This window comes from Lampris incognitus, chromosome 19 (assembly GCF_029633865.1).
Source record: "Lampris incognitus isolate fLamInc1 chromosome 19, fLamInc1.hap2, whole genome shotgun sequence".
Classification (NCBI taxonomy): domain Eukaryota; kingdom Metazoa; phylum Chordata; class Actinopteri; order Lampriformes; family Lampridae; genus Lampris; species Lampris incognitus.
Genome location: NC_079229.1, coordinates 16,245,432 through 16,259,847, shown reverse-complemented (window position 1 = coordinate 16,259,847; position 14,416 = coordinate 16,245,432). Strand labels below are relative to the sequence as shown.

Below are 14,416 nucleotides of genomic sequence, written 5' to 3'. Positions count from 1 at the left end.
CAAAACTAAGCATGCAGAGGCAGCTTTTGGTTTTTATGCACCACATATATGGAAAAAAATCCCAGTTACCTGCAGATCTGCTACAGGTTAAACTCATCTCTTTTAAATCAAGGCTGAAGAAGTTCTTGTTTGCCACTGCCTTTTATCAAATCCATTTGAAGATCTTACAATATTCTATAACTTTTACTTATCTTATTTGTATTTAAATGTGTTTTTATTGCCTTATAAGTATTTTACATTTTGTCTCAATGCCTTTTATGCTTTATGTAAAGAACTTTGAATTGCTTTGTTGCTGATATGCGCTATACAAATAACGTATAAATACAAATAACTTAAAAGTCATATTCCCTATAGTTTTTGCTTTATTGTCTTGTTGTTGTGTGTATTACCGATACTGTGTGCCTGTGGGTCATGTGAACTGCAATGATGCTTTCATTTCCCTCAAGATCAATAAAGTATATCTATCTATCTATCTATCTATCTATCTATCTATCTATCTATCTATCTATCTATCTATCTATCTATCTATCTATCTATCTATCTATCTATCTATCTATCTATCACAGTTTGCATAACTGCTGTGGGTTTGAACTGAGAAACAATTCCCAATTCCCATTTACAAAACACACACCTGCTCCGAAACAGAATCAACATATCTGTTCGAGAGAATGACAGATAAAACACAAAACCTGAAAAGGCATAAATACATGAACGGGTGAAAAGCCTATTAAAATGAATCGGTAGCCAACATGTAACTGAAGAACAGCAGACATTTGGACATTTAAACCGGAGCGTGAAGACACGTGGAGGATATGATGTCATAGAAAACACGTCCCGCTCTTCTGCTAATCAATCGCAAACCAGACGTCAAACCGCACAGCGCAGCTTTTTTGTTTGTTTGTTTGGTAACATTGTTGATCGATGAAGAACAAAATTGAGCCACCAGCTTAAAGAGATGAACCAATAAACGACTGGCTGTCAACCTTCAGCCCCCGCTGGGGTGAAGTCAGCCCCCCCCCCCCCCGTGGCCCTCTGGTTAAATGGTGGCAGGTGGGCGGGGAAAGAGTCCATTGGGAAAACCGCTGGTGGAGCGGCGGACCCTCTCGGCTGTCCCTGCAGGGTCTCCAGTTGCGTCAGAAGGCGGATTTTGTCACTTTCGGGGAAAATGTACTGCAGGTAGGACACATTCCTATAGCTGTCAAACAAAACAAAGGTTTTCGGGGTGCCGCAATAGGAAATGGCATGTCGGGGATGGAAGGCGATTATACTTGGCGTTAGATTAGACATTTGCGTAACTTTGGAATGAACTTTTGCAGACTCGGACACACACACACACACACACACACACACACACACACACACACACACACACACACACACACACACACACACACACACACCGATGTTATGATGTGTATCGATCGCATCCTGTCGTCTGTCAAGTCTATTGGACGATGCTCCCCAGACGGCACTTTTAAATAATTGATACAGTTAATCTTAACATAAATGTGGATCTGTTCAGTCTGCATGTCGCAATGCTTTCCGTCTAAATATCACCCGTACAAGTGTTAAATTGTCTATTTTTTTTAGCATCTCAATTTTGATAGAAATCCCCCAAAGGTGTCAAGACCGTGTTGTGATATACTTCGGGAGTGTGTGTGTGTGTGTGTGTGTGTGTGTGTGTGTGTGTGTGTGTGTGTGTGTGTGTGTGTGCTGGTACTTGTGGTCTGCATGGTTTGCCGCATTTTACTGCATGGTACATTCAGTAAAAATAAGCTCCAAAGAACAAAAGGAAAAACTGTTCATTTGTGAGCCAGTTTGCATCTGTCTGTCTGTCGTTCTGTTGAATTGTATTTCATCCCATCTCTTTAGGAGTGCATGCTGTAACCGCTGGTCATCCGAGGAGAGGTTGGAGGGCAAAACGGTCATTATCACTGGAGCTAACACAGGAATCGGCAAAGAGACCACCAGGGACCTTGCAAGGAGAGGTATTACTGAAGCCAGACCTTCAGTGTACGCCTGCTCCTGTCTGTCTGTCTGTCTGCCTGTCAGTTAGTAAGTCAGTCAGTCAGTCAGTCAGTCAGTCAGTCAGTCAGCCAGCCAGTCTGTCTGGTGTCAGTCTGTCTGTCTGTCTGTCTGTCTGTCTGTCTGTCTGTCTGTCTGTCTGTCTGTCTGTCTGTCTGTCTGTCTGTCTATTTGTCTGTCAGCCATCTGTCTGTCTATCTGTCTGTCTGTCAGGCATCTGTCTGTCTGTGTCTGTCTGGTCTGTTTGTCTATCTGTCTGTCTGTCAGTCAGTCTGTCTGTCTGTCTGTGGCTGTCTGTCTGTCTGTCTGTCTGTCTGTCTGTCTGTCTGTCTGTCTGTCTGTCTGTCTGTCAGTCAGTCTGTCTGTCTGGTGGCTGTCTGTCTGTCTGTCTGTCTGATGTCTGTCTCTCTGTCAGGTATCTGTCTGTTTGGTCTGTCTCTGTCTGTCTGTCAGGCATCTGTCTGTCTGTTTGTCTGTCTGTCTGGTCTATCTCTGTCTGTGTGTCTGTCAGGCATCTGTCTGTCTGTCTGTCTGTCTGTCTATCTGTCTCTGTCTGGTGTCTGTCAGTCTGTGTCTGTCTGTCTCTGTCTGGTGTCTGTCAGGTCTGTCTGTCTGTCTATTGTGTCACATTATTATAATCAGCATTTCGTTCCTCTCTCCTTTGCCTTTCTTCTCGTGTGTGAATGTGCCCGGGTCATTTTACCCCTTTGGATGACATTTAAAACCCGGGCCTACACATTCCACTCTTTACCCTTTAACTAAGCACTTGTAATGCCTGCGGCTTGAAATAATGGGCCTCAGATTGATCTGTTCAGTCTGGCCTATTGCCCTCCCACCCTCACAATACTATTGGGTGTTATTCCCATTTACTAGTCAGTTTACTAAATATAAACTTGCCACATTTCTTTTTGCACTATTCATTTCATGTAGGATATCACTGTGGGCTCAATTTTGGTCAGGTGATCAGTCTGAAGTTTACTTTTAAAAGCACTTTCATCTATCTATCTATCTATCTATCTATCTATCTATCTATCTATCTATCTATCTATCTATCTATCTATCTATCTATCTATCTATCTATCTATCTATCTATCATGTCTGTCTCTAAAATGGCATGAAATGGGGCAGATGCAGGATGAGGGCAATATAAGCCATCAGAGATGACTTCTTTTTTTTTGTTGCTTCACTCTTGCCTAAATTTCATAAGCGGTCATCCGGTCCAAATCCCAGTGATGGAAGACAGACCAGGAGTTGAGGGACAGAGGCAGCATTGTGAAGCCCCCCCCCCCCCACCATGTCAGATACACAACAAAAGGAGAGGGGTGGAGGCAAGGCATGCACACTGGCATGAACAGACACACTCGCACACACACTCAGATGATGTGAAAAGTAGCACTGCCCATGTGATTCAGTTTGCTCATTGTCTGTGTTTGAAAAGGTTGTCGTGACATCTGCGTCCCATAAGAAACTACACACGCCACATGTACAAGCAAGTATTCGGTTGTGTGCATATGTGTTTCTGCATCAGCAGGTACACGGTATGTGTATCCATGTGTGCAAAGATTATCTCTTGCTTGGCAGACAAAAAGTCCAGTATATATATATATATATATATATATATATATATATATATATATATATATATATATATATATATATATATATATATATAAGACGCTGTATTTTACAATTTCTAGAGGGTTCCAGAAAGTTTATTAATTGTTCCAAAAAGAGGCAGGTTAATGAGAGGCATGAGAGGCAAAAAGCCTTGAGTGCAGTTGACTACGACCAATTGAAATGAATTGATTTTATATATAATTTAAGAAAAATTGAATTGTGTTAAATAATAAATATATGAAAAACTCAACTGACCGTTGATATTGAAAAGGCCTGGGTCTGTGATCCAAGGCTCTCCTGACAGGAACACATGTAACTTTAAAGGTTGCTTCTCTTGAAACTGTAATGTTGCATTTAAAGCAAATTTTACTTCCTGTGGAGATTGCAATGCCCGTCAATTCCACCGGCAATATGTCCTGATGTTGTTTTTAAATTGACCACAAATAGAAACACGGTGTCACTTGTGTCGTGCTGAGCATTTCCAGATATGTCACCTTACTATCCGAGCTACCGCCTTATAATGCTTTCTCATCGGCTCCGTGCACTGCAGCTCATTTATGTAGTTTTCAGAAGGGAAGTAGAGATGTGTTGAATTCAAATTCGTATATAAATGTTGCAAAACACATCTCTGCACATTTCTCCTGATTTCTAGAGGCGAAAGATGTTCTCAGAGCAACAATTGACGTGAGAGGCATCTGGGTAGCGTCTTTTCCATTGCCTACCAACACAGGGATCGCTGGTTCGAATCCCCATGTTACCTCCGGCTTGGTCGGGCATCCCTACAGACACAGTTGGCTGTGTGTGTGGGCGGGAAGCCAGATGTGGGTATGTGCCCTGGTCGCTGCACTAGCGCCTCCTCTGGTCAGTCAGGGTGCCTGTGTGGGGGGGGGGGATGGGGAATAGCGTGATCCTCCCACATGCTACGTCCCCCTGGCGAAATTTCCTCACTGTCAGGTGAAAAGAAGCGGCTGGTGACTCCACATGTATCGGCGGTCTGCAGCCCTCCCCGGATCGGCAGAGTGGGTGGAGCGGCGACCGGGACGGCTCGGAAGAGTGGGGTAATGGGGCGGATACAACTGGGGAGAAAAAGGCAGGGGGGGGGGGTTGATGTGAGATTTCGTATCACATTCAGCCAGATCCATGGTAGAAATAGGGTTAGGGCCAGAGTTGACCTGGTAACATCTGTCACTTGCAGAAATCACTTATATGAGATATCAGATATGTTCTCTGACCCCCCCCCCGCCCAGAGCCAGCTGTTCAATCCATCTTCGGCTCGTTTTACTCTTGACTTTCATGTCTTTGCGCTTTCTGTTGCAGTTTAATCATCCAAAAGGCCGTTAAATGCCAGATGTAAAGAGTGCCAGGTGCACCAGAGTTTTACTCTCTCCACAATCATACTCTGTAATGGCCAATCACAATGTACTTAAAGTTGACAAGAATTCAATGACATCGCTGCATCTCACTGCATCGTTTCAGGTTGTGAAAACCAAACTGAATCCTGTTCTCTGAAATGATCCTTTTCTTTTATGCAAATCATTACTGTTTATTTGGTGCACTTGTAGGCAGGCACATTTTACTTTGTCTCGGTCAAAGACGAAACCGCTATAATTACTTACCTATGTCAGCTTGCATAACCTAGTATTTTAGACATTACACGTAAATGCATCATTTAAGATGATTTCTTGAATTATAATAATACATTAGCATTTGCTCTGTTTGAACGACCAACAGCAAATCACCATAGTTCACTAATTATTTTTTTTTTTTTTACAATTTTACGTGAATACCATAAAAACATTGGCCCTTTGTGGAAAATCACCATCAGCTGGGTTTTTTTTTTATTGGCTTGACTCAGTCTACGTTCCTGCTCTCATTGCCTGTTTACTGTTTGTTTTTTTAATTAGAAAGGTCTGGGCTGCCAGGGACCAATTGGGAGTTCCCACATGGGAGCAGCGAGAGAGAAACAAAGACACTTTTATGGAATGCAGATGCTACGCTCCAACTGATTAATGGCTCCACATTCCCATAATTGCTTGGCACAGCAGCTATTGTATTTACATGTGCATATACGCATGTGGGAGGGAGCCCGAGTGAGTGTGTGTGCATATGTGCGTGCATGAATCTTTGTGTGAGTGTGAGAATGTGTGTGTGTGTACGCATGCATGTGTGCGTGCATGCATGCGTGTGCATGTGTTAGAGAGCAGTGTTTGTGTGCACCTTTGCATCCATTTGTCCTCAGAGAACCTTCTCCAGACTCAATAAGAAGAATGCACAGTAATTTATATTACAGACAAATGTGTTCATTCAAATTCAAATTGTGTTCATGTGAGAGAATAGACTGAGTAAGCGGGGCGCTGAATGAGAATGCAAAGCCATTATGTTAGATGATAATCAAAAGTGCCCTGGGAAAGGTCCGGCTGTTTCATAATTCATTGAAAGTGGAAATCTAAGCACACTTTAGCTATCTGAGCCTTTTGAAGTAGAAAACCTGAAAGAGGAAGTCACACAAGAAAACTACTGCATATTGATGAATTAATGGCAAATTGTATCACCATCAAACAGAAAATAAGCATTAAGAAAAAGAGACAGTCAAAGGACATGGATAGATAGATAGATAGATAGATAGATAGATAGATAGATAGATAGATAGATAGATAGATAGATAGATAGATAGATAGATAGATAGATTAAGGTAACTTCAAGCACTAAAAGTAACTGATACTGTGGTTATAGTCACCAGCTTGTGAACTTTGACCCAAAACCTTTGACTGGTTTCTTTCAGGTGCACACATCATCATGGCGTGTAGGGACTTGGAGAGGGCAGAGGAAGCCAGGACAGACATTCTGGAGGACACAGGAAATGAGAACATTGTCATCAGAAAACTAGACCTGTCTGACACCAAGTCCATCAGAGCCTTCGCTGAGCTGATCAACAGGGGTAGGCTCAACACAACCAGAACACGATTGACAGTTTATTTTTTTTATAACAGTGATGGTTGGAAAATGAAGGAGTGGGTGGGAGGACGGATTATTAAACTGATGCATAGAGGTCAAAGAAAGGAAACATGTTGCATATTTCATCAACAGTGTATTACACAAAGACTATAGTAGTGGGTCAGTAGATTTTGTGTCCACAGCGATATGCTGTTCTGGTTGTGCTTTAATGGATTAATTAATGTGCTTAATAGAACTGATTAGAGTACATTAGGACTCAATGTAAAAACTCAGTTTCACATAGCTCAAAGGTGACTACTTCAGTCATGAGTAACAACGACAGACCAAGGCAACCCAGGCAAACTAATCCAAAGAGAGAGGCTGCAAATACACAGTAGATTTGCAGACATCTGCAACTTTTGAACATCTTCGGTGAATATTCACCGTGGCTGTCGAGTATTTTATTGAGGACTGCAAGTTGAAGCCGACTCAGTCAACAACAAAGGCAACACAGCAGGCCAGAGTCCTTGCTTTTTGAATTTAGAAATCTGGGGAGCGGGTGGTGGTGGTATGTGTGTGGAAGTGTGTGTGTGTGTGTGGGGGGGGGGGTTACTTCTTTCCAATCCGTACCTTTCAGCAGCCCCCTGCTGATATTTACTAACCACTTCAGGATAGCCAAGACAGGGCTCCATAAAAAATCCAGCTTCTGTTATGCCTTTATAGCAGTTTATATTGTTTCCTTAAGCAAGAGCAGACACACACACATACGCGCACACACACATTCACCGCCTCGTCATCATTCTGTGTGTGTGTGTGTGTGTGTGTGTGTGCGTGTGTGATCTGTCTTACAGAGGAGAAGCAGGTGAATATCCTGATAAACAATGCAGGCATCATGATGTGTCCTTACTCCAAGACTGCCGACGGCTTCGAAATGCAGTTAGGAGTCAACCATCTTGGTAAGACCCAGTTGTGAATGGACACTTACCAATCAAAACCGTGAAATGTATGACTGCATTTCAGTAGCATGGGATGCTGATCCTAATTCTAATATTGTCTTTCAATTTTTGGTGATAACACCCGCCCCAAATGATCAGATTATTTGTGAGGTAGCGGCTGGTGGAGGTGGTGGTGAGATGTTGAACAGTGTATGCAAATTACTTGAACATATTATTTTGAACAGTATTTCCCTTCTTTAATACAGTTCCACTGACTCGACAAGCTACTGGAAGTTATTTCAGTGAATGTGTCCCTCAGTAGGTATAAAACATGGGCTTTATTCCAGACATTCTTTTTGGATACTTTTGGTACTGGCCAGCAGGCATTCACATGAACCTAAGCCCGTCCAGACGTACTAACACATACTAAAGCATTTACACATCCTTTTCTGTTTATTTGACAAACTCAGCCAGGCCAACAGCAGGACAGGAACAAGAGAACAATAGCTGCTAGCAAGCCACACAAACATAAACCGGATGCTAACGCACACTTCTATGACAGGAAATGATCTTTGTGAGGTTTTAGCCCAGGGCTACAAATGGGAGGACCCCAAAGAAAATCAGAACTTGCTCAAATAGTCTTCGAAAATATTTACGAGTGTTTGTTTTAGCCTGTTTGGAGGGTCTTGGTGCAGTTAACCAGATCGGCACATTACACAAGGTGTTGTCTACATAGGTAATCACAGACACATATTGACTTCTCACTGGTAACAGCGGCCCATTCGAAACTGTGATTTTTTTCTTTCGTTCTAAATTTCTGAGACATGTTATATCGTAGGCAGCACGGTGGCGCAGTGGTTAGTGTGGTCGCCTCACAGCAAGAAGGTCCTGGGTTCAAGCTGTGAGGTAGTCCAACCTTGGGAGCTGTCCCGGGTCGTCCTCTGTGTGGAGTTTGCATGTTCTCCCCGCATCTGCATGGGTTTCCTCCGGGTGCTCCGGTTTCCTCCCACAGTCCAAAGACATGTAGGTCAGGTGAATCAGCCGTACTAAATTGTCCCTAGGTGTGAATATGTGTGTGTGTGTGTGTGTGTGTGGGCCCTGTGATGATGTGGCGGCTTGGTAGGCGGGTGTCTCCCCGCCTGCCACCCATGCTGGGATAGGCTCCAGCATCCCCATGACCCTGAGAGCAGGATAAGCGGTTTGGTTAATGGATGGATGGATGTTGTATCATCTTGTGTGGATAACCCCAACAGTTTGACACTTAAAAAAAAAAGAAGAAAAGACTATGAACTGTTTGTTTTGTTGGATTTAGCACATTAGTGTGTGAAAGGGACACCTCAATTACCACCAAAACGTCTCCTTCACCACTAAATTACATGTCACTGAAGCCTTCCTGATTTCCTGCAGGTCACTTCCTGTTAACTTACCTGCTACTGGACCTAATCAAGCGTTCGGCTCCGGCCCGTATTGTCGTTGTGGCATCGGTGGCCCACACCTGGACCGGCTTACAACTGGACGACATCAACAGCGACAAGAGTTACGATACGATGAAGGCGTACGGACAGAGCAAGCTGGCAAATGTCCTTTTTGCAGGGTCCCTCGCCAAGCGATTACAAGGTGAGGAGGTTTTCACAAAAACGAATGAAGGAGCAAACGAAAAAAAGTTGTCGAATAACCAATCAATAATCAATAATTGAGAAATTAAACGATGAATATTTTGTACATGCAACACGTTAGTTTTACCATCAGATTTCCTTGCATTGCTTTTCTTGTAAGCTGGTAGCACACTTTAAGAAATTCAACGTCCAAACCAATTTTAGACACAAAGAGGATTGCACACATTTTGATGGATTGCACAGATGATTTGTCACTATCAAATGTGTCAACTCACATGACAAGGACAAGGATGGGGAACCACACACCTGACAGTATAAAAGATTGACATGTCGCTGACATCAGGACCTCAAGGGTTAAAATGACAACTGAAACAACAGTAGAGGTGGGCAGCCACATTTAAAAACAACAACAGGCGTCCAGGTAGCGTAGCGCTCTACTCCGTTGCTTACCAACACGGGGATCACCGGTTCGAATCCCCGTATTACCTCCAGCTTAGTCAGGCATCCCTACAGACACAATTGGCGGTGTCTGCGGGTGGGAAGCCAGATGTGGGTATGTGTCTTGGTCGCTGCACTGGCGCCTCCTCTGGTCGGTCGGGCCGCCTGTTTGGGGAGAAGGGGGAACTGGGGGGAATAGTGTGATCCTCCCACATGCTACAGCGCCCTGGTGAAACTCCTCACTGTCAGGTGAAAAGAAGCGGCTGGCGACTCCGCATGTATCAGAGGAGGCATGTGGTAGTCTGCAGCCCTCCATGGATCGGCAGAGGGGGTGGAGCAGTGACTGGGACAGCTCGGAAAATAGGATAATTAGCCAAATACAATTGGGGAGAAAATCTTAAAACAACAACAAAACAAACACTTGCGCTCCCATCTGTAAAAAAGTGGATAATCACTGAATTGGGGCTGCATAATGGCCACGTGACACATGAGCTTGTCCTCTATAACTTGGATTTGAGCCTCATTTGACAGTTCAGACACACTGTTAGAATTCCCTTCTCAGGAAGTTTATCACGTCACATCACATCACATCACATCGTGTGACGACACATTCATAGACTGGTGGCATCCTTCCAGTGAAACTTTAATTTGAAATATGTTTTGCCTCAGAGGAAGTCATGCAAAAATAAAATCCTCCAGTGGTCCTCCAACTCATCCTTCAAGAGTGATGAAGGGTTTTTTTGTGGCTTTTGGCTTTCATACAGCTGAAGAAAAAATTCTCAGATCTGACACGGACGCATGTGCGCCTGTGTGTGTTAAAGGTACGGGGGTGGGCGTCTTCTCCCTCCACCCTGGAGTGGTACAGTCCGACCTATGGCGGCACCAGCACCAGTGTATCCAGGCAGCGGTCAAGATCTTCCGGGTGTTCACCAAGACAACAGTGGAGGGGGCTCAGACCACCATCTTCTGTGCTGTGGAGCCAGGCCTGGAGAGCCTGAGTGGAGGCTACTTCAGGTAGGCCTACACACATATCATAGACTTACTGACACACACATGCCAAAATAAAATGAAATGTGAAATCACACCACCACAGTCATTAAGGTGGATAGCTAATTTAAACACCCTCACGAGACTTGAACGTAGAAAACCTAAAAGATGGGGTGAGTATATAAACACTCTTTACTCCCCTCAGGAAGCAACACCAACTGCATGCATTTCAAGATTATTTTCCTAAGTCAAACCAATCAAGTCCAATAGTGCAATACCACTTCAAACCAAGGAAATCCAGCTCTGTCTCCCCTCTGACAAACAACAAGTCAGCTGTATGAATAACAGGCTTGACAACTGTAAAGCACTTGTCCCCCATGCTGACACCCTAAGTCATGGCTACCATCTCAGAAAGCTTCACATTCACACTGTAGGGAATAGCCAGATAAAGGACACATTTTTTCTGCTTTTAACACAATCCAACCACCCATTTTCACTATTAAATTATTGTGGCTTTGGGGCGTCCAGGTAGTGTGGCGGTCTATTCTGTTGCCCGCCAGCAAGGGAATCGCCGGTTCGAATCCCTGTGTTGCCTCTGGCTTGGTTGGGCGTCCCTGCGGTCACAATTGGCCGTGTCTCTTGTGCCTCCTCTGGTTAGTTGAGGCGCCTGTTCAGGGGAGGGGGTAGTGTGATCCTCCCACGCGCTACGTCCTCCGGGCGAAACTCCTCATTGTCAGGTGAAAAGAAGCGGCTGGCGACTCCTCAAGTATCGGAGGAGGCATGTGGTAGTCTGCAGCCCTTCCCAGATCGGCAAAGGGGGTGGAGCAGCGACCGGGACGACTCGGAAGAGTGGGGTAATTGGCCGGATACAATTGGGGAGAAAAAAGGGGGGGCGTTATTATCACTTTTTAAATCTTGATGTTAATAATGTTGAATGTATGTGTATTTTTTTTTTGTCATGCAGGCTCCAGTGGGTCAGACTTAATGGTGTCCTATCTCAGTGGCGTACATCTCCTGCAGACTATCCTCTCAATCCGTTGGGTTTTGATTTGAATGAATCTGTGTTAGAGAGCCCTGCAAATAAGCAATAGAGCTCACACACACACAGCAGGCAGACCCGGACACACACACACACACCCACACACACACACAGCGCTATTAAATGGATTTTATTTAATAGCACTTTTCTAACCACAACAGCCACTCAAAGCACTTTTGTAATTAATGCCACACATTTACCCACCCACCCACACACACACTCACACACCGATGGTGGTGTCAGCCATGCAACGTAACAACCGTAACAACATCGGTAGCAGTAATGGGTTAGGTGTCTGCTCAGGGACACCTTGCCATTTTTGCCAGGAGGAGCCGAGGATTGAACCAACTAAATTATGTTGCGTTTAATGTTTTGTTTTTTTTGTGCTATACTTGATACTAGTGACTGTGCCCCGGCCACATGCTCCAGGACGGCTTTGGACGATGACTTGGCCCAGAAACTGTGGGAGATCAGCTGTACCATGCTTGGCATCACATGGGAGTAAACATCAGCCCACTCCGTGTGCTGGGAAGGAAATAAATTCACGACTCTTCTTACTATAATTTCATCCATCTTTTTTTTTTTTTGGACCCGGTCACTGTTATCAAGTTTTCACTTGTTCCTGAACAGTGTCTTGAACTATTTGTTTACAATATGTAATTATTATTATCATTATCATCATCAACATCAATATTATTGTTACTATCGTTATTATTACTAGTATCATCAGTAATAATACAAGTAGTAGTATGTAGTAGTAGCTCTCTAAACTATATGCCTTTTGTTTTTAGACCAAGCGTTAGACTTTAATTGTCCTCACAATTCAATATTTCTTTGACAGAGTTCAGGCATAGTACCTTGACGCCGTGGTGGTGCTGTTTATGCAGCGTGTTTCTCCTGGGCCTTCAATGCACACGGCTTTAGTATGGTACCATGATTATTTCACATACAGTTGTCCTCTTATTAATAGATCAAGCATATAAAGTATGTTACATAATGTGTTAATAGCATCAGTACATGGTCACTTTTATCACATTCTCATGAAAGCGTTAATGTTACTTGTGTGAATAGCTGTATTTTAAAAGCAACCATGCATAATTCCTTCTTCTGTATATTGTGGTAAACGGACTAGGTCACATGAAGTCAAGTCAAGTCAATTTTAGTTGTATAGCCCATTACCACAAATTACAAATTTGCCTCAGTGGGCTTATTAACACTTTTGTATTCTCAGACTTGGTATTTTTGGATGAAGCTCTCATTGATGAGCACCATTTATGGCGTTGAGCTAAAACAGTATGACTATGTCCCTGTTTATGGTGAAAAAAATTATACCTAATGTATAGTTCAATTTCTCTCCTACCATTCAAAAAAGGACAGTTCTTTCAAATGCAGTCCCCTGTTCAAATTCCTGCTGAAAACAAAGTTTAAACCATTTAATTTGCCTTTAATAATAAATTCTAGTGACATCTGGTCTTCATACAGTTTGAGAGGCTTGTCTGGGGAAACAGGAGTATACGCAAATCGCTGACTCTTTTCTTCTAAAATGCTCTTGTAAGTCGCTTTGGATAAAAGTATCTGTTAAATGAGAAAATGTAAAATAACATTTGTCATTGTGTGGCCTTTTTAGGTTATTTTGGTTGTAGTTGGTTAAAGTCATTTGAGAAATACATATGAAGGTTCCAGTATTCCTCTAATATTAAGAATAATCTAACGTGTTATAAATACTATATCTGCAATTCAATTTTGTGTATGTTCATTTTGAAAATAAAACCTGTCAAATTATCAAACTTGCGACTAAGTTCCGCTCGTTGCTTTTTCTCCAGACCTGTGAGTATCTGTTGAGTGTGCTGGGAGATTTCCTACAGACCAGACCTCTTACCATGCATGCAGGGTAACACGTGACAAAGCATTACATGTGATGGTGGGATGGAATTTCCTTGAAGGATAAAGGGATTTAGCAAAACTTAGATTATGAGAAACTCAAAGACAGTGAATCTCAGCTAGTACTACTAATGTGACTTGCTTTGGGTGGTCCCGTCCTCAAAGCTAAAAGCACCCTCGAAGGATTTGCTCATGTGTATATGCCAACAGCTGTTTGGTAAGCAGCAGGCGCGCCGGAATCATTTCAGAAGTGGGGGGGGGCAACAATGATATACATGCGTGTGCAGGGGTGTACTGTATAGTGCTATAAGAGCGCACCGGAGCGCAGCTCCGTATGCCTGTATTTACTGTTTGTAAACGGTGATGACGTAGGTGTGGATGCGCGCGCATTTAGGCAACGGAAGTATGGCGGAGTTAGCTAGTTTGTCAAACTATGCAAGGGGATTAACGACAAAAGATCGCGAAAGTTACCTGAATAAATTAACTTTGGCGAACGGCAACCGACTTCCAGATCCGTGTGGTATTACCGAGTGGGTGGAAGACGTTACTAAGTGGCCTAATATCCAGTGGCCAGATATGTATATATACATATTTGGTGGAGAAACCGAGCGTATACACAAGAGAAAAGTTGCGGGCATACAAGTCACTGGATGCTTACAACTATGTTGTCGGTGGTCACGTACAAAATGTAAAATACCATGACATAGACTCTGAGTTTTGTGTCCTGAATACGAAGTCTTGCCAAGTCAAAGACAAGGACACAAGACGGCTATGTACGAGGCATGGGTCATCATAAACAAACCCGAGAACTACGTCCTCACAGCCAATTGTACCTGCATGGCAGGGTGAGTATTTGTTGTCCTGTTGCTTTTCTAGTTTGCTCAGGGTTCATGATATCGGCCTAGTTGTTGTGCAAACATGAAATCTGCTTCTATTTTACTGTC

The 14,416-nt window shown here is 43.4% G+C and overlaps 1 protein-coding gene across 1 annotated transcript; it reads left to right on the top strand.

Moving 5' to 3' along the window:
• Positions 1–1,145: 1,145 nt before the first annotated feature.
• Positions 1,146–12,096, top strand: zgc:112332 (uncharacterized protein LOC553712 homolog). Its single transcript, XM_056299356.1, has 7 exons — positions 1,146–1,176; positions 1,873–1,988; positions 6,425–6,580; positions 7,428–7,532; positions 8,919–9,128; positions 10,387–10,579; positions 11,994–12,096. Exons 1-7 carry the CDS (start codon positions 1,166–1,168, stop codon positions 12,094–12,096), a joined length of 894 nt encoding a protein of 297 aa, XP_056155331.1. The 5' UTR covers positions 1,146–1,165.
• The last annotated feature ends 2,320 nt before the right edge of the window (positions 12,097–14,416 follow it).